Source organism: Pelecanus crispus, chromosome 3 (assembly GCF_030463565.1).
Source record: "Pelecanus crispus isolate bPelCri1 chromosome 3, bPelCri1.pri, whole genome shotgun sequence".
In the NCBI taxonomy this organism is placed as follows: domain Eukaryota; kingdom Metazoa; phylum Chordata; class Aves; order Pelecaniformes; family Pelecanidae; genus Pelecanus; species Pelecanus crispus.
Genome location: NC_134645.1, coordinates 43,445,949 through 43,466,800, shown reverse-complemented (window position 1 = coordinate 43,466,800; position 20,852 = coordinate 43,445,949). Strand labels below are relative to the sequence as shown.

General features: G+C 47.6%; 1 protein-coding gene across 2 annotated transcripts in view; it reads right to left on the bottom strand.

The window, feature by feature from the left end:
* The window catches only part of LOC104033930 (uncharacterized), a 63,004-nt gene that overhangs the window by 22,651 nt on the left and 19,501 nt on the right, over positions 1 to 20,852 (bottom strand). For both annotated transcript variants that reach the window (XM_075708214.1, XM_075708215.1), the window contains exons 2-3: positions 20,678 to 20,753; positions 18,911 to 19,401 (exon numbers count right to left, since the gene is read on the bottom strand). In XM_075708214.1, the coding sequence (XP_075564329.1) occupies positions 18,911 to 19,401; positions 20,678 to 20,753 (567 nt within the window). The remainder of the gene's footprint in view (positions 1 to 18,910; positions 19,402 to 20,677; positions 20,754 to 20,852) is intronic.

The following is a 20,852-nucleotide window of genomic DNA, read 5'->3' as shown; positions in this document are numbered from 1 at the left end:
GTTAGGGCAGAAGGCACACTGCCTCCTGCGGCTTTATTCCATTCCCCCCAGCTCTGCTGCTGCAGCACGTGAGAGATGACAGTGCTGGGGGCTTGAAACAGGCAGCCCCAAACACTTCCACCATTTGCTGTTTAAACGCTGTCCCAAGCACACCAAGAAAGGGTTAAGCCATTAGCACAAGTCAGGCAACACAGTAAACACAGTTTCCTCTAAGCAGGGAGACACAGAGAGGGCTCTGAAAGTCACACAGCTGTATACCCTGGGAACGGAAAAAAAAAAAGATCAGTGAAAGGTACAGACTCTTGTCAGCTATGACATTACAGGGACACAAAGAGGAAGAGAATCCACAGATGGCTGCTCCAAACCCAAAGGACACAGGCACTACCAGAGTGTGTGCCAGGTTACCTTTACATCGTTCTCAGCTAACTGAAAAAACTACAAGACACTCCGAAGGACGTGCAAGCCACCAGCCAGACAGCAAATAGCCTACGCATCCAGGACGCCAGATTTCCAGGAGAGTGCACCCTGCCACAGGTTCATCCCGGCAGAGGAAGAGATAGCTGTATGCATGGAAGGCAAAAGAAAAAAAAAAGTTCAAAATTGTTTCAAGCCTAGATTTTTAAGTCAATTTCATCCTGTTTTTAGAGCTAACCTGAATGTTTCAGATGGTGATATCAAGTGCGCAAGGTTAAAGGTACAAATTCTTGGCCCTGAATGCCTGTTTGTCAGCCCAAAAACCTGCCCTAGAGGGTATGGTTAGCACAAGGGAATTTTCAGGAGGTATAAAAACCACACTGTATCTATCTCTAATCCACCACACAAAATGTCCAATGGAGATCAATGGGTTTGTCTAGGGAGAACCTGAAATATGCACCTTTTCCACAGATTCTTAGCCAGAGGGTTGGCCTTAGTGGAGCTTCTCAAAAAAAAGGGCAACATGGGGTAATACTCCTAACACTAACTTCAGGAAAGGATTTTTCAGTGGCCAGGAAGGCAGGCGTGGCCTGTTCTTCATAATGGAAACCTCAAAAGGTGACTCTGAATTGCCTCCCACCCTCTCTCCAGTTGAGCGGAAAGGACATTACCCCATGGGAACCCTTGCCTTGGGTTCAGTCGGTACTGCTGGGAGCGCTGACTAAGGCAACTTTAAGCAGAAAACACACGAGGTCATGTCTTCAGATGAGAACTTGAATTTGTGGACAGTGGAGAAATTTTGAGAAAGCCAAATGCAGACTGACTGCATAAACAGCTCTGGGAAGCCAAAACAAGCCTGTCTCAAGCAAACAAGCAAGCATCCCAAGCCATGGGGCTTGCTCAGGCTCCACAGCGTCTGAATGCAGGGCACAGAATCCCACTCCTTCTCCTCCCAAGACACACACACATGTGTACGTGTCACGTCTGCACAGCCCTGCAGCACATTTCAGCATCTTCTTTCACATGACTGTGCCTATTTGTGAGATCCCATTTGTTTGCATGAGCACATGAAAATAATTTTACATAAACAAGTACTATATTAGAAATTACAGGCCAGAAAATTATTAACAAACAAGAGAGACCATTTTTTGTCTTCAAAGAGACATCCGTGAAGTAGGAATAGTAGAATATTAATAACCACAAAGAGAAATTATGACGTAACCCAACTGTTCCCACATTCCCTACCCTACCACCTACTTGTCCCCCTGCTCCTGCTGAACCTCACATACACGTTAGTGACAAGGGAACATGATGAAGTGGCTGGCTAGCTAATAGGGTAAAGGCCTCTTACTCCAGGGAGCTAATCCATTTATGCAGCATGTAACTAACCACTGTGCTAGGAGAACATTCTCCCAGACCCACATCTGCCTTGCAGCACACCACTACACAGCTCATGGGGTCTGGGGTGGTGGTTGCAGATTGAAGCTCAGAGCTTGTGATGGGGTTTGACCTACCAACTTTGAAAGGGCCAGCCCAGGCCTGTACCCATGTGAACAGCTTGCAAGGATTTCCGAGGAGCCGGTATGCCCCACCTGGTGCTTTGTCCTTCCTCTTCAATAGGTATGGGCTTCCTTTCAGTGCTGGTGATCAGCACTCGTGGATTCTGATACCCTGTTGCATCCCCTTTGTTCACATCCTCATGGCTGCACGTGGCTCAGTATGGCACAGAAGCTGGTCCAGGGAAGCTTCCCCAACATGAGAAGCAATACAACCCATTCGGCAAAGAGTATTTTTCCCTGGACACTTCAATGCGCTGAGCTCCATCTCCACTTGTCCATGGGTGTCAGCACAGGATATACATTACTCCTGACAACTTTTTGAACCTCCCCTATGCAAGACAAGTGATGTGCCAGCTCAGAGCCAGAAGCAGGCCACTACCCTTCTAAACAGGTGTTAGCAGAGCATGGCAACCCTTAGAGCTGTGCCGGAAGCCGTGCACAAAGAACTAGTTGGAGAACTGCTGACCTCATGTATGCCACTCTGTCTGCATCAAGATCCACTTTCCAAATAGTTGGAAATAAACCTCCAACTCAATAGCCTGTAAGATCCATATCAGAGCTTGTGCAACACATGCCAGCACTCATAACACATGCATCAATTTTAACACACAAATAATTTTGGTGTTTCCTTTTTTCAGTTCAGGATTTTGGCCCATCTCATGGTTATGAAATAGTCATGTCCTAGGACCAAGAGGGCTCATTCAGCCACCACACTGGAGAAGGGCAAAAGTTCAGATCATCTCATTACAAGAAGAACGAGCAGAGTGTAAAGGCAGATCCGAATGTCTCAAGGCCAAATTCATTAAGATCCTCTGTGCAGAGAAAGGTTGATAATAAAAGCAAAAACATATACCACATCTATATGAATAGTTTTGAGGATGTTTGAATGATTTGCATGGTTGCATCTGGAAAGCAAATGAACCAGTGTCTCAACTCTGTAGTACAGAGTTTTATACAGCGGACCAAGCAACATAGGCAACTCTCACAGTTGCAGCAGTAGTTACTGCTGCTTTCTACTTCTAAGCCTACTAGCAGCCACATCATGAGATAGCAATCTGATTTTTTTTCAGCTTCTTGTGGTTTACGGTTCACTCATCTCTAGGGTCTTTCCATAGGCTGTTGAGCATAACTGCCCATAGTAAGAGTCTGCAAAATGCAGACAGGAAGAATTAGCACATCAAAAATGCCTTTCACGCTTCTTGTAGCAGTGAGACTTGAAAAGAACATTAGGTGTATGATGAAAGAAAAGATACAAGAATACTAAAAGGATGTCATACTAGAAGTCTCTGTGCTCAAAAAACATTTTCCAAGAGCACCACTTCCACTACTTATAATTACACTCATTCCTCTAACAACACTTAGAAACTAACAGAGCTGGCCATGTTATTCAGAGCATGACAAGAAATTATATTAAGTTGAAAACAAGTTAAGAGCTTGATTTGATAGCACATCAAATTCAGAACTACAATGAAAATGCATGTATCATGAACTCACTGTGCTATTTCAATCAGAGCTCTGAACAAAGCACCGCAGCTTAGGTTTCAAGACTTGCATTATGGTATGCTCAATATACAGTCTTATCACCTAGCTAGGTACACCACGTTCTTATGTGTGGCTTGTCTGTCTTTCCTGCACATGCATTAAACAATAGAGGTAACAGGCTTTCCTGAACAAACCCAGGGCATTCCCTGACCTATGACAGTTTCCCCAGCTGCAAACCACATCACCTGCAACATAACAAATAACATGTTCACAGCAGTAAGAAAACCAGACATCTGACTGGTTCCATTTTAAGGATATTTCTACCTATACTAGGAACTGCACGGATCCACTAGCTTTGCAATTTGGAAAACTATTTGTTAAACTGTTTCTTGTTTCTTAATCATATTATGCCCACATACCGTCACACCAGAGCCTATAGGAGTGTCTGATGAGCCTCTGAAGCGATATGCAAGATAGGGAGCTCCTAAAGTCTCCACAGGTAGGCAACAGACTTATCTATGCTGTCAAAAATGAGCATGCTTACAATAAGATTGCAAAGTAACTTGCAAAGTGATTCAGGGTTTCATCTTTTGTGTAACTGCTCAACCTATTTTTTCCATAATCAAATGCATGAAGGTGAAATTATAGCTTGCAAGAATATGCCAGAATTTTAAAACACAAGCACATTTTTAGAATTAAAAATATAGTTTGCCCTAGTATAGACATGACCACAGACTTCTCATTTACATTAAGTTCCTAATACTCTAGAGGATCCTCAGTTTTGCAAATTCATTCCTATGGAAATTGCTTTGCATGAGCTAGCAAAGTCCAACAGGAGATTGAAAAGATTATTTTCAATGAGGAAAACCAGCAAACTTAATAGGGTTTCTCTTAAGTATCTTCATTTGTGCTTTTTTTAATTTACCTGTGGCCCCCAGAACACCTATGCTTTTGAAACCTTGAATTTAGAAAAAAATGTAATTATACGGTTTTGGCTTGGAGAGGAAGGGTTCGTCTCTGACTTCCCAGTCATTGTTTCCTCAAAACCAGTTGCAGCTCAACAAGTGTGTATCTGGGAACACAGCTCTGGAGAAGGGCAGGGAGTTTTAGAAGTGAATCTGCTCCAGTTTAACTCAGTCTCCATCTACATGAAAAATAGATGCCTCTATTGAGTGCCTCCTCGTGTGAGATGAGCTGTGGACTGATGCCCAAAACTCCCATTGACATCAACAGGCTGAAACAAAGCACAAGCAGAGCCCAGCAGTGCGGTTCTCATGTAAGCCAACAATGGAGAGGCTATTCAGAGCTAAGGCAGAAAATCAGAGCTAAACCCCAGCCCACGCCAAGGACAGCTGTGTTGTTGACAGCCAGACTGGCTATTCTACCATGCCAAAGCTTGCCTCAAAAACAGTATTTCCTAGAGTGTTTACTCTAGTCACAGGCTTGGCCTTAAAAGCGTAGCCAGCTTCTGCCCATTGAACAGTAATGGCTGCTGAGTTTTTATAAGTCTCAGACATGCTCTGAGACAAGCTCCTTGCTTTCAGTCCGTGGTGGCAAAACTGGAGCACAAAAGCCCAGCATTAATAGTTAATCTGCACCATCACATGACCGCCCTATTTCTGCTGTTTCCAAACCTGCACTACCACCTCCCTCCTTCCTTCTCACTCCCAGGCACTGCCCCACAGGGAGACTGCAGGGTGCAAAGCACACCTGTGTCACCTCTCAGACACCAGTGCCAAGCCATGCTGAATGAGGAAGGCGTCCTACTTCAGAGATATGGAGCTATGCAGTGCCAGCAGAAAGTAAAGTGAAAAACAAGCTCTTGCTTTCCATTCCTTGCTACCATCGCTTCTGTGTAGTGCTTTGAACAAGTCTTTTACTGCCTGATTTTTAAGCAGTAGCAGCCCCTGTTATCTTGTGGGTGCTGACTTGTAAGAGACAAGTCACTTATGTAAGTGCTTAAGCTGGGAATTCAACGCTTAGTGGTGGTGGTAGGGTAGGGACAAAAGAAAAAGCCTAACCTATCTCTTCCATTCATTTAAGTTTCTTTATATAATGAAGTCAGAAAAGCAAGCAGAAAACTGCCACCACCATCACACACTCTCTGGACTACATGAGGAATAACCAGCTTGGTTCCAAATAGCCATTTACCCTTTCCAGTCTCCTCAAGCTCACCTCACTGATCCTCCAACGCAGTAAACTGTAAGGCGTTCTCCTTTTCAGAGGTTGCTACCATAAGCAAAAGATGTAACTTATCATGCCCGAAGAGAGATCCATTCACCCGCAGACCAAATACAACATGGGCAGTGACAGCATATGGTGAAGCCGCCTGCAAACTCCTTTTCTCCCCAGGCAACAATGAGATATTTGTATCACAGTGAGCCACATGCTGAGGGAGGAGTGGGAAGGGAGAGGTATCTGGCCAACTCAGCAGCCACACTGGGACCCAACCCAGGTAGTCCTTCTAGTCCAGACACACCAAGGCTGGGGGCAGTGAGGACAATCCAGCCCTATTCCACAGAAGACCACTGTAGAGAAGGTCCTGACCTTCACCTTCAAGCAACATCTACTAACTGGTCTTGCTGGTAAGAATAAACAGGTTGCAGCAAAACTTCTTAATCTGCCAGGCCCTCGAGGCTACTTGGGCTGAATTCAGAGAGTGGGAAAGAGAACGTGCCAACATTATCCTTCTGCACTGTACTCTGTCAAAACAAGAAACAAAACATCCTTTGGAAAACCTTCTTCAAAAAGGACCTGCAACAGCCAACGCTCAAAAGATGGAACAGGGATATGCTGCAGGATGGCCACCCTTGGGTATCCAACCCAGTGCCTACTCTGTGACTGCCATTCATCCCACTTCAAATGGCATTTTAACCAGTTGTGTTGCCACAGTTGGGATCTCTACGTTTTGCTGAGTGATGGCTTTTGTGCCCTGATGGCAGCCCACCATAAACCACTGTCAGTAGATATGGGAGACTGGGCTTTTCCTTCTACTAGTTAAGTAGGAATTACTCTCTGTGGTACTTTGAAAGAAAAATGCTAAAGAGGTCAAGACCCCAACCTTGTCCATTCTCATGCAGAGACTCTGGCAGCCACTTCCAGGTGGGAAAACTTTTTTTTTTCCCCCCTTCCAAATTTGCTCCCTCCGGGCCTACCTACCCATCAGAGTCACACCAAGAGTTCAAGCCTCACACAGTATCACCAGCATCACTCAGGACTTCTCTGTAAGTCATATCCCAAGGACACATGCCAGTGGTGCCCATATGCCCATTTGATCTCATCTCTCTGGTCTGCAGCCAAAGAATCAGCTTTAGTCTAATACCTTCTTACCAGGCTTTAGAGCTTAGAGAAAAAAGAAAGACAGCAGGGTTGGGAAGGTAGCCAGCAAGCCTGCCAATCTAAATGATAAGCCTTTGGCTTTAACCTCGGGATCATAATTTACTGTCACTGGTGCCAGGTGCTATTATTGTCCCTTTGGGAATCTTAATACAACAAAATTACTCTCTCTAACTGTGTCTCTACCCTTTCTTACCCTCCTCTTCCCCTTCCTATCCCAAAGACCTCTGCTGCCTTCAGCACATACTCTCCCACACTTCAGCCACATCTAACTTCTTTCCCTCATCTTCCTTTTCCTCAACCAAGCTCTCTGGTGCACTCAAATCGCCCTGACCAACCTAATCCCCACTCTCTTTCATGATCCAAAACAGCACCTCAAGGAACCAGGTTTCAGATGTTTCATCAGATGTTCTAGCTACTGGTTCACGCTTGAAGACAGCCCAGATGGTACTTAGGCCCCATGGTAGTCCAAATAGCTATATTCACCAACATGCAAGCTCCCAGGAAGAGAAGGCAAAGGTACATGGCCAGATACCCAGGTAAAAAGAGATAAATATTTCCAGACAGAAGCACTCATACAGTGGCTCACTCGCCCGTCTCCCCCTTGAACTGTTGCTCCTTTGCGTGCATTACAAAACCAGATCAAAAATGCACTCAGGTAAAACAAGGAAGGAGGGGATTAGAGAGAAGAGCAGAAGTGTTTGGCCCTAGGAATGGACGAGCCAACACACTCTCTGCCAGGGCTGACAATGGTGTAAGAGGTCCAAGGATAGATGCATGATCAGAATGAAAGTCTGCTAGCAGCACACTTGAAAGGCAAACATAGTATCAACAGATGTCATGGTGCAAGACAGAAGTGCCACGGAAAGTTTGAGCAGACTCGCACAGAAATTAATTCTGTATTTCAACAATGTACAGAGAACAGAGAACCTCACAGAGAAGCTGTTGATGTACAGGTTGGGTGAGCAGACAGCGAGGTGAACTGAAAACTGGGTGAACGGCTGAGCTCAGAGGGTTTTGATCAATGGCACAAAGTCTAGTTGGAGGCCAGTAATTAGTGATGTACCCGAGGGGTCAATACTGGATCCAGTCCTGTTCAACATCTTCATTAATGACCTGGATGATGGGGCAGAGCATACCCTCAGCAAGTTTGGGAGGAGTGGCTGATACACCAGAGGGTTGTGGTGCCATCCAGAGAGACCTCGACAGGCTGGAGAAATGGGCTGATAGGAACCTCATGAAGTTCAACAAGGGGAAGTACAAAGTCCTGCACCTGAGGAGGAACAACCCCAAGCACAAGTACATGCTGGGGGCCACCCAGCTGGAAAGCAGCTTTGCAGAAAAGGATCTGGGGGGCTTGGTGGACACCAGATTGAACATAAACTAGCAATGTGCCCTTGCTCTGAAGAAGGTGAATGGTATTCTTGGTTGCATTAGGAGGAATGTTGCCAGCTGGTCGAGGGAGGTGATCTTTCCCCTCTACTCTGCACTGGTGAGGCCACACTTGGAGTACTGTGTCCAGTTCTGGGGTCCCCAGTACAAGAGAGACATGGAGCTACTGGAGACTGTCCAACAGATGGCCACAAAGATGATTAAGGGACTGGAGCATCTCTCCTATGAGATGAGGCTGAGAGAGCTGGGACTGTTCAGCCTGGAGAAGAAAAGGCTCAGGGGGATCCTATCATTGTGTACAAATATCTGAAGGGAGGACAGAGCCAGGTGCTTTTCAGTGGTACCCAGTGCCAGGACCAGAGGCAATGGGAACAAACAAACGCAGGAGGAGGTTCCCTCTGAACATCAGGAAATACTTCTACTGTGAGGGTGACTGAGCACTGGCAGAAGTTGCCCAGGGAGGTTGCACAGTCTCCATCCTTAGAGATGTTCAAAAGACATCTGGACATGGTCCTAGGCAACTGGCTGCAGGTGACCCTCCTTGAGCAGGAGGTTGGACAAGATGAGCTCCACAGGTTCCTTCCAACCTCAACTATTCTGTGAGAATGCTCTAACCTTTGTCATGCTGATTGATGCTGAAAGCTTAGAAATAGGACTAGATTATCCTACCTGCCTTGCCCTTTGCATTCACAAGCTGGCACCATGGCAGCAGGTGAGCCTTACCATCAGTGAAGTGATGACATAGTCAACTCACTTGCCTTCTTCAGGAAAGAAATGGAAATCATTACCCCTTCTAGGAAGCAGCTAGGCCAAGTTCTGCATGGGTTACTGCTCTCTTATGCTCCGATTCATCCAGCCCTGGCAGCACACAGGCACTTGCATGACAGCATGTTTTTGCATGGATTAGATAACCATCCAGGGAACACTTAGGGGACACAGAGAAAGAGATATCTGCTGCCTGGCAGAGTCATAATCACCTCCTTGGGGCAGGGTGGGGTTCCTCATGCCTTCCCTCAGTACTGAGTCTCTCTACCTCCCAGACCTGGGTGTTCTCAGAAGGCACCCTTCCTTCCAATCCTCCCTCTCTCTGCCACTGTCAGACTACAAATGCCTTAATCAGCAAGCCAGACATCAGCTGCATGGCACTGAGCCAAAGAGCCTTTATAACAGACATCAAACCAGACGAGAACATCTCCTCAGCTCCTCCAAAGGCACAAAGAATGAGACACCTCTACCATGCCCCATCACCCACTCATATGGTACATGTCTATAGAGTCCCAGAGCCTCCTGCCACAGAACTACATCCTTGCAGGCAAACAGACCAGACAATCTAATCAATCTTTTTCAGCCCCAAACTTTCTCATGCTAGGATTGCCTCACAGCAGCCAGGCATAGCATTTGTTTTGCTGGCTGCTTCAGTGCCAAATGCTGGCAGGGGTGAGATAGACAGGGGCTTCTGTGCTGGAGGAACAGCTGTTGTAGAATATTTCTGGGGGTGAAAAATAAAAGCAAAATTGCAGGAGGTTACCAGAAGCAGGATTTCTCATTCTGTAATGGCGCAATTGGTTTCTGCAACAGTTTCCTTATATTGCTTCAATAAGGGCTCTACTGCACCCAGGGACAAAGAACTGCTATGGCCCAACTTTTCACACCTGGGAGAGACAAGTTCTGGCACTGGGCCCCTTAGGAAATGGTGTAAGCCGTTACGCTTAGCACAGGCCCCTGAACTCTGCTCAGTCACTCTGGAGAGCAAGGCCCAGGGCAGAGACAGTGATGAAACTACCACCAGCACCAGCAGTGGGTTTTCCGGCACCCCCTCAGCACAGAGGCAAGCTCAGACAGGCAAACAGATGATAACAATTTTCAGGAACTGACAGGGCCTGGATTCAAATGGGAGGCTGAGATGTGAAAAGGACTCACAAGCTCACACGTTTCTCTATCTGGAAGCTATTTGTCAAGTCCTGGAGAGATAGGCAAGGGCAAAGCCCAGCTGTGCTAAGGATATGGAAATCTCACCCTGGAGCCATTAGCAGCCTGAAGCCCAGACCCCAGCGTACCAGGGGTCACACATTGGTCCTTGGCCACGTGTGATGAGTGCCATCCTGCAGCCTGTGTGCAACCAGTATCGGCCCAAAGAAAGCTTTCCATGCCGATGGCCCTACCAGGCCCAGTCCAACCAAAATGCCAGTATTCAAATATTCAGCAAAAGGACTACCACCCAAATGCTCATACAGGATGTGTTTTTCTCTTCTGTGCTGGCCGTTTTCATCTTAGGACCTCAAAGCATTTTAAATAATGCATTTAGCCTCCATAAGACAATGGAAGCTTGATATTATCTACACATATGTGCAGGCAAACCATGGCAGAAGGGTTTCACAGCTTGTTCAGAACTACCTAGTGACTTCATAGCATAATGGGAAATATACCCACGTACCCAAACTCTCTGTCTTGTACTTCAAAGCAATGCTTTCCTTACCAGCCACCTACCACATATGAGGGCAATTTGGATTTCTCATCCTGCCAACCCAAAGCTGCTCTCCTCCAAGAGACATCTTTTATGATCTCTCTCTCTCTCCTGCAAATGCTGCCCTCTCACTTCTCAAGCTGTTGAAAGTAGATTTCAAAAGAGCTCCAGCCAGTCCCACTAAACAGTACAGGAAGACAGACCCTTTACTTCCTATCTGTTTACGTAACCTGCTGAGACCAATTACTCTCATCCCCTGGGAATGAGCTCAGCAGCTCCAAGGAGTCTTTGTGACACCCTGGACCTCCTTACACCTCAGCCGACCCTTGCATCCCCTGGTGCCTTCACCTTGAGCCATCAAAGGATGTCCAGGCTGTCCTTGACCTCATGCTCTCAGCATTGCCAAAAGTCAGACCTGCTGAGGTTAGCAGGGTGGCAGCAGCCTCAGTCTTTCTAGGACATGCACGGCCTTCATTAAATAGCAAGTGGCTGGCAGCAGGGCCTGTGTGTAATGAGGTTGCTGTCCAAGGACCATGATCAAGGGGTGACTGGCAGAGGGCATTCACTGCAGCAACACGGGTGTCTGCATGAGCCAGGGTATTTCTGCCCAATTAGGGGAAAGAAAGGAAGAAGTCTTCTGAGCTAATTTTCTAGTCCTTTGGAGGAGTGAAGAAAAGTATGTATCGAATTCCCCTTGCTCAGCCTCAATAGGGAAGAGGCTGGGTGGCCAGCTGACCAGCCAGCCAGGGTGGGAAATACACCCACCAACTGCCCAAACTCATGGCTGGGGCACAAAGGGCAGAATCACACTGCCCCATGAAGCTGAAAAGGCATGGCCTGGCACCTAACCAGAACGGGACTTTTTAAACCTGTTCCTATGCAGCCTTTCCTGCTGATGGAGGCTGAACTGAAAGGCCCAGATGATGGAGGCTTCCATTTATCCACAGGCAATGGAGGTAGAAGCACAGCAATTCCCTAACCCCTTCAAAGCACTCAGATTGCCCCCAACCCACTTGTCTCTCCCAAATTTGCTCCCCTTCCTTACCAAAAGGCACCAAATCACTGGAAGACATTTGGACACCACGTGCCACTGATCCATGGCCTTCCTACAAAAGCTGCCTTGTCTGTTCAACCATAAGAATAGCTTAAGCATCCCCACACAGAGCCACTCCACAGCACAACTCTCTGGACTAATTTTACATCACCATCCAACATAAACTGGATTTGATGCAAAGACAAAACACTTGGCATCTCTTCACCCACCCTCAAGTAATGCATACAACATTATGCACCCAAAAGTATCTTCTTGTCTCAGAACACATTTGCTTCTGGCACAAATTAATCTTGCCTGATACTCTTTGTCATCTGCCAGCTTCACAGAAACGCAGGAATGGGAAGTAAGGCTCAGGGATGAGAGTAAAAACCACATCTGCTGCTCAGAAAAGCTTCCATCTGATCAAGCTTTTCAGGTGTATTCTCATGGGCGCAAACATGATAGTAAGAATAAGAATCGTAAAGGAAGAATAGCTTGATATTCAGAGCCCAGACGAATCCTTAGAGTAGCCGGTTTAATATTATCATTCCTCATTTGCATTGTTTACCTGACTAAAAAACACATGATGCCAAGTGCTGTCCAGACAGTTAATAAGAGGCATTTTTGTTGGAGAATGGGGGTACTGAACGAGACTTGCCCAGCTTCATACAAGGATTTTGTGGCAGAACTCAAAACAAAACCCAGATTTGAGATCACTGTCATAAGAAATGAGATTGCAGATTTTAGCTAAGCTGATGGGAACCCAAATGTCAGTAGAAGACCGAATCTACACCACTATTGTTATTTCTGTCATGATTTTTGTAGCAGAAACAAGTACAGGTAGCATGCAAAGCCATGCAGTGAACAAGACTTCCTGGATCAAGAAGTCATCATAAAGCTTCAAGATGTTACTGCTTGAAAATTAACCAATTAAAACTATAAATATAATACAAATAACCAAACACTGTTACAAGGTTCACATTTTCCCCTCCCAGTCCCCCCAAAAGTACACTTTTAAATTAAAACCACTACCTGAATACCCTTTATTACAGGGATTCCACAACCTGGAAGTACGAATGACACCTATAGTAAAAATGTTACTTAAAACCGCACCCCCACCTCCACTCTAGATTTCAACTTCTTTGCAAAAATCTTTGCCACAATTAATCCAGAAGTGTAGTGAGCAGACAGACCAGGAAGCAAATCATTCTCACAAGGTTTCCCAGAAAAACCACAACAGTTTGGAAAGGTTATTTAAATCAGCCTCTAACCTTCACCAACATGCTCCCAAACACACTGCTGAAGGGAATTTAAGGCAGAGCAGGTAGATGCTATGCCTGGCATCCAAATCAGAGAAAGCACCTGGGCCAAAAGAAAAATTTCTCCATTTACTCAAATGCACTCTGAAAGAAAGGCAGCTGGGCACAGGCTTACCAGCTTTTTTCTCCCCTCATTAGGATGTGAGACTAATTAAAGTCTGTCAGTATCAGTAGAAGATTTGGGTGATGTGAAATGCAAGACTGGGCCTTTTGAATGTTCTGTGAGCAGAAACTTGGCGAGAAGGGCAAAGAGGGGGTGAGGAAAACTGTACTGAAACCACAAGTCTCTGCATTATGTATTCATGGGATGTATGTTGCCAGCAGGACTGAGAACAAGCAGCAATGTAATGGGGAAATGGAGGGATCTCACTTTTATAGATCTTGGAAAATAAATACATAATCCTTTCTTCTAGTGGGTCTATCTAGGAGGCTTAAAGGGGGTGTTGTTAGTAAGGTTAAAACTAGTACATCCAACGAATGAGAGGCATTCTTCCCTAATGAGAGGAAATTCAGAACTGAAAATAACTGTCTCTAACTTACTGCAATTTACCAGGATCAGCAGATGTCTGCAGATAACTCTTTCAAACTGAGACTACACCAGTGCAAGAAGAAAAACAAATAATGAAGAGCAAGGTAAAATACTAACTCTATAGCAATGCCTTCTGAGAAGCACCAGATGGGCACTGCACAGGGCAGTCCACCCCACCAGTACCAGGCATGCCCCATTTCCCAGCCTCTGCAGAGATGAGGCAAACTCCTAGCATTTATGTACCTCAATCCAAGGCCCCTACAAAAGTCCTGCAAAATCAAGCGCAACCGCATCTAGAGCAAACCTTAAACAGGTTGTATTTGTAAAGTGTTAAAAAAGTAAAAAGTACTGTTTTACATTGCTGTAAAACTCCTAGGAGGCATAAAGAGGCCTGGGCCCAGGAAGTCAGCAAGTGTGGAAATACCTATTATCATCAAGTTTACAACTGCTTCCATCACAAAGATATTTCTCTATATACCCCAAAGCAGTTAATTTATTTTGGAGTAAATGTAATGGGTCAGCTCATGGCAGCAGGGGTAACTTGACAAAAATGAACTCCAGTGATTTTGTTCATGTGTCATGCAATGAGCTGGTCAGTATGGGCGCTGCCTTCCTACTGGGGGGAGCAAGAAAACAGCCCAATGGTATCAAAAGCCACTCAAGTAGCAGCGGCTTTACCTTTCAAAAGAGGTATCTACACTTCGGCCTAGTTTATCCTAGACAGACAGCAGAAATACCAATTATGCCTCTGAAGGTGTGATCACAAGAAACAACCCTATGACTTTTCATTTTGGTGAAGTCAGCGAGGCAAAGGGGTCCAGAGCAGACGGTCACGACGGGGGACCCTTCTGGAAGAGGCAAATCAGTGGCAAAAGCGCAGGGAGAGAGAGGGCACCCCAGCCCCCCACCCAAAGCAGGAAAGAGGGAGCTCCTGACCAGAGGCAGCTCCAACTCAGCGTGGCCGGGGACAAGAGTGACAGCGGCCAAACCCCCTCACGTACAAGAGCAGCCCCCAGGGAGCAGGAGCAACCAGGGTGCAGGGCGGCTGTTGGGGCAGGCAGGGCGCAGCCCCCCTCCTGGCTCTAATGGGAAAACCAACTCAGGGTCATCGCCCTCCCAGGAGAAGACCTAGCAGCTGTGGTTTCCACTCCCCAGAAAGCCATGGCCAGAAGGAACGTGGCAACCCAGACGAAGCTCCCACACAAACACGCAGCCCTCCAGGTCTCTGGCTGCAGGGAGTGCCTGGGCCTGTCACTCGTACCGGAGGGTGGCACAGCCAGCAGCCATTTTCGGTGTGACCAGGTGAATGATCTGCTCAGCCTGGTGGCAGAGCTGGAAGTGGAAAGGCTGAGGAGTGTCAGGGAGTGTGAGGGAGACAGGTTGGTGGAGCCACGCCCTGCCACCCCTGGGGCCAAGGCAGCAGGTGGAGGCCCCACAAGGAGCAGAGGATCCCCCACCCTCTTGCCAGCAAGCAGAAGGAGGGGACCTAAGAGACGGGGGGGAATGGAAACAGGTCCCTGCTTGGGGCGGCAGGCGAATCCCCTCCCGGCCTCCCTCACCTTCCCAGTTGCCCTCACACAACAGATGTGGGGCTCTGGAACTTGAGGGCCAGGCAAATGAGGGTGTAGGTGAAGGTCCAGCCAGGGGATTGCCTAGGGTGAGTCGGTCAGCCCCACGCATTACGAGTGCTTCTGTTAGGAAAAAAAGGAGGGTAACAGTTGTAGGCGATTCCCTCCTATGGGGAACAGAGGGACCAATATGCTGTCCAGACCCATCCCACAGGGAAATCTGCTGGGGCCCGGGTTAGAGACATTACTAAGAAACTCCCTGATCTGGTACAGCCCTCTGATTATTACCCACTGTTGCTTATGCAGGTTGGCAGTGATGAGGTTACAGACAGAAATCCTAAAGTGATCAAAAGGGACTTCAGGGCACTGGGATGACTGGTTGAAGGATCAGGAGCACATGTAGTGTCTTCCTCAATCCCATCAGTGGCAGGGAAGAATACTGAAAGGAACAGGAAAGCCCATCTGATTAGCATGTGACTGATTAACATGTGCCATCAGTGGAATTTTGTTTTTTTCAATCATGGGGAGGTTTACACAGTACTGGGCCTGCTGGCAACAGATGGAGTTCAGCTATCTCCAAGGAGGAAAAGGATTCTCACCCATGAGTTGGCAGGGCTCATCGGAAGGGCTTTAAACTGGGTTCAAAGGGGGAAGAGGATATAACCAGGCTCACTAGAGAGGAGCCCAGGGGCAGCATGGCAACATTGGGGGTGAAGTCAATAGCCCAGCTCAAGCGCGTCTACACCAATGCACGCAGCATGGGCAACAAACAAGAGGAGCTGGAACCCATTGAGCAGCAGGACAGCTACGACTTAGTCACGATCACAGAAACATGGTGGGAGTGCTGCACTGGATGGCTATAAGCTCTTCAGAAGGGACAGGCAAGGAAGGAGAGGCGGTGGGGTGGCTCTGCATGTTAGGGAGTGTTTCGGTTGTATAGAGCTCAACAGTGGTGATGATAAGGTTGAGTGCTTATGGGTAAGGATGAGGGGGAAGGCCAACAAGGCAGATATCCTGCTGGGAGTCTGTTGTAGACCACACACAACCAGGATGAAGAGGTAGATGAAGCATTCTATAAGCAGCTGGCAGAAGTCTCACAGTCACTAGCTCTTGTTCTTTTTGGGGACTTCAACTTACCAGACATCTGCTGGAAATAAAACACAGCAGAGAGGAAACAGTCTCAGAGGTTCCTGGAGCATGTGGAAGATAACTTCCTGACACAGCTGGTAAGTGAGCCTAACAGGGGAGGTACCTCACTTGACCTGCTGTTTACAAACAGAGGAGGACTCGTGGGAGATGTTGTGGTCAGAGGCCATCTTGGACTTACTGACCACGATATGATAGAATTCTCAATTATTAGCAAAGTAAGGAGGGGGGCCAGAAAAACCACTGCCATGGACTTCCAGAGGGCAGACTTTGGCCTGTTCAGGACACTGATTGGGAAAGTCCCTTGAGAGGCAGTCCTGAAGGGCAAAGGGGTCCAGGAAGGCTGGGCATTCTTCAAGAAGGAAGTCATACAGGCACAGGAGCAGGCTGTCCCCATGTGCCATAAGATGAACTGGCAGGGAAGACAACCAGCCTGGCTGAACAGGGAGCTTTTGCTGGGACTCAAGAAAAAAAGGAGAGTTTACCACCTTTGGCAGAAGGGGCGGGCAACTCAAGAAGAGTGCAGGGATCTCATTAGGTCATGCAGGGAGAGAATTAGAAAGACAAAAGCCCAGCTAGAACTCAATCTGGCCACTGTTGTAAGAGATAATAAAAATTGTTTCTACAAATACATTAACAACAAAAAGAGAGCCAAGGAGAATCTCCATGCTTTACTGGATGAGGGGGGGAACATTGCCACCAAGGATGAGGAAAAGGCTGAAGTACTTAATGCCTTCTTTGCCTCAGTCTTTAAGAGCCACACCAGTCATCCCCAGGGTATTCAGCCCCCTGAGCTGGAAGACAGGGATGGAGAGCAGAATGGAGGCCCCATAATCCAGGAGGAAGCAGTTAATGACCTGCTATGCCTCCTGGACGTGCACAAGTCTATGGGGCCAGGTGGGATCCACCCAAGAGTACTGAGGGAGCTGGCAGAGGAGCTTACCAAGCCACTCTCCATCATCTGTCAGCAGCCCTGGTTAACAGGGGAGCTCCCAGGCGACTGGAGGCTTGCCAATGTGATGCCCACCCATCTACAAGAAGGGCCAGAAGGAGGATCCAGGGAACTACAGGCCTGTCAGCCTGACCTCGGTGCCAGGGAAGATTATGGAGTGGTTCATCTTGAGTACACTCAACAGGCATGTGCAGGTCAACCAGGGGAGCATGCTCAGCCAGCATGGGTTCATGAAAGGCAGGTCCTGCTTGACCAACCCCATCTCCTTCTATGACCTGGTGACCCATCTAGTGGATGAGGGCAAGGCTGTGGATGTCATCTACCTGGACTTTAGTAAAGCCTTTGACACCATCTCCCACAGCATTCTCCTAAGGAAGCTGGCGGCTCATGGCCTAGGCAGGTGTACTCTTTGCTGGGTAACAAACTGGCTGGGTGGCCGAGCCCAGAGAGTTGTGGTGAACGGAGTTAAATCCAATTGGCGACGGGTCACAAGCAGTGTTCCCCAGGGCTCAGTTTTGGGGCCAGCCTGGTTTAATATCTTTATCAACGATCTGGATGAGGGGATTGAGTGCACCCTCAGTAAGTTTGCAGATGACACTAAACTGGGTGGGAGTGTCGATCTGCTGGAGGGTAGGATGGCCCTGCAGAGGGACCTGCACAGGCTGCATCGATGGGCCAAGGCCAACTGTATCAGGTTCAACAAGGCCAAGTGCTGGGCCTGCACTTGGGTCACAACAACCCCATGCAACGAATGCTACAGGCTTGGGGAAGAGTGGCTGCTGGAAAGCTGCCTGGTGGAAAAGGACCTGGGGGTGTTGGTTGGCAGTTGGCTGAACATGAGCCAGCAGTGTGCCCAGGTGGCCAAGGCGGCCAACAGCGTCCTGGCTTGTATCAGAAATAGCGTGGCCAGCAGGAGCAGGGAAGCAATTGGCCCCCTGTACTCGGTGCTGGTGACACGACACCTCGAATCCTGTGTCCAGTTTTGGGCCCCTCAGTACAAGGAGAACACTGAGTTGCTGGAGCATGTCCAGAGAAGGGCAACGAAGCTGGTAAAGGGTCTAGTGCACAAGTCTTACAAGGAGCGGCTGAGAGAACTGGGATTGTTTAGCCTGGAGAAGAGGAGGCTGAGGGGAGTGCTTATCGATCTCTACAACTCCCTGAAAGGAGGCTGTAGTTCTCTTCTGCCAAGTAGTTAGCAATAGGACAGGAGGAAATGGCCTCAAGCTGCATCAGGGGAGGTTTAGATTGGATATTAGGAAAAACTTCTTCACGGAAAGAGTGGTCAAGCATTGGAACAGGCTGCCCAGAGAGGTGGTGGAGTCAGCATCCCTGGAGGTGTTTAAAAAACGTGTAGATGTGGCACTGTGGGACATGGTTTAGTAGGCATGGTGATGTTGGGTTGATGGTTGGACTGATGATCTTAGAGGTCCTTTCCAACCTTAATGATTCCTAGTTTTACTTTCATTAAGAAATAATCCAGCCACAAAGCCAGGAAACATGAAATTAAGTATTACTCTCCCCTTAATTGGTTTAGTGGTGGACTTGCTTAGGTTAGGTTAATGGTTGGATTTGATGATCTTAAAGGTCATTTCCAACCTAAACGATTCTATGATTCTATGACTTTACTGAACCCTGCCTCAAGAACCCATTTCCATCTTTGCTTACACCACCTTCTCTCAAGTGATGATGCTTTCCTCATATGAAGTTGTGCCTTACCTGCTGCATTTTTTCCAGGTCAAGGCTGGGCCTGCTGACCTTATCCCCGTATCCTTGTCGATGTCTCTTACAAGGCATGACTTGCTCAAGGCCTGCCCCAACACTTGTGAAGATTAAAGGTCTGGAGGCTGGGCTCCGCACCAGGGGCTGGAGTCTCTTGGGAGGGGAGGCACTGAACAGCACGGGGCTTGGGCTGGCATGCAGGCCATCGGCCTGCTCTGCCACAGGCCGGAAGGACATAGCGCACAAGTTCTTCACTTCTTCGTCACTGGAGGAGGTGTTGTTGCTGTCGCTGCAGCAGGCAAGCCTGCTGACCTGGGACCACTTTCGCTTCTCAGCAGCAAACTCTCGGTTGATGCGCTCCAGCTCCTCTTCCGAGCTGTGGCGGTCAAGGCTGGCATGGAAGAGGGCCCGAACCTTGCAGCATTGGTTCTCCTGGTTCTGGAGCTGGTTGGTGGCCAGAGGGGTCAAGGTACAATTCCGTCTTCTCTCTGGGTGAGGAGGAGATAGAGGAGTGGCAGAACAGATCTGCATCCCACACCATAATAAACTGGGCCTGCTTTCTCCTGACCTGTTTTTTTTACCTTCTCCCAAGTAAATTTCTGAGCTGCTTTCTGCCTTTTTTTCCCCAGAAGAAACACCCCCCCAGCTGAATGCCTCCCTTTGGATGTTTCCAGAGCTTTTAGACCAGACTGCTAGACATCCCCTTGCAGACTGTCACCTGGAAGTCTAGTTGCAGAGCAAGAACACAGACCTGCCACCCACCTCATCCCCTGAAGGTGAAGAAGACACTATCTTGCAAATGTGTTGTTAGCCACTTACCTCTAGCTAGACATATTACATTCTACTGACCAGTTCTCAGGGCAGAGGTTGTAAGTTAGCTACATTATTCTAAGCAGTACATCTGTGGCTCAAATAATACAGATCTGGTTTCTGGAGGTAAAGGTCCTCTTTCTATTACAAGCCTTGCCATACAAGAGAGTCTCTCCCTTCAGCCATAAGCTGGGAATGCTCTGCCTGTTCTGCTGAGCTCTTTCCATGTTAAGCATGTGGAGGAGGGATTTGAATTTCAACAGGACATATCCTGTGGGTCAGGAATTTAACTTCTGCCTTTGCTTAAGAATCCACTTGAATTTGGCTAAGTTATGATAAAACACAGGGCATGCACAAATGACAGAGGTTTAGCATAGCTCAAGAGATGCATTTACTACAGATTTCACCTACAACTCTAAGCTGCTTCATATCAGGTCCAAGAACAATAGCAGAGCACCTGTTTCTCCTCTGTGAAAGATCCTCAGCTAGATTCAAGAATAGGGCTGCCCAATACCAACGGTACAGGAAGAAGGGAGCAAGCTAATCAGGCAAGTGAGTCCAGGGGAATGAGGAAAGGGACAGTCAAAACTGGAAATTACAAGGAAGAGAAAACCTAGAACAACGATGACACAGGTACATAAGCATGGAATAAAAGATAAATTTTCAATCCCAGCTCTGCTGCTGGCCTGACTGTTGACCTTCTCTGCCCCATGTCTGCAGCACAGGGACCTTAACATGTGGTTAACAATGTCTATCTCTGGTAAGAAAAGTGTAGCTGCAGCATCTGGTAACAACAGCTTCTCCCTGAGAGGTCCCAAAGACTTCAAGGTGACTGACTTAATGCATCTGGTTGTGGTACACTGGGGACAGAGGAAGCACTTCCAAGAGTACAAGTGAAAAGCAAAATGGACTTCAGCTGTGGCATCCCAGGACCCTCCTATCTCATCCCTTTACCTCTGTCGATCTGAGCAAGTTCCTGGTTCTCTCCCTCAGAGTCGTCGCTGTCCTCATCACTTGGGGGGTAGGAGATCTAGGGGGCAAGGAGAAAGAAAGGCTTCATCATGAACACTGAACATTGCCCTGCTGCTGCCCAAGCCACTTCCCCCACCCTCTCCCTCTCATATCCTGT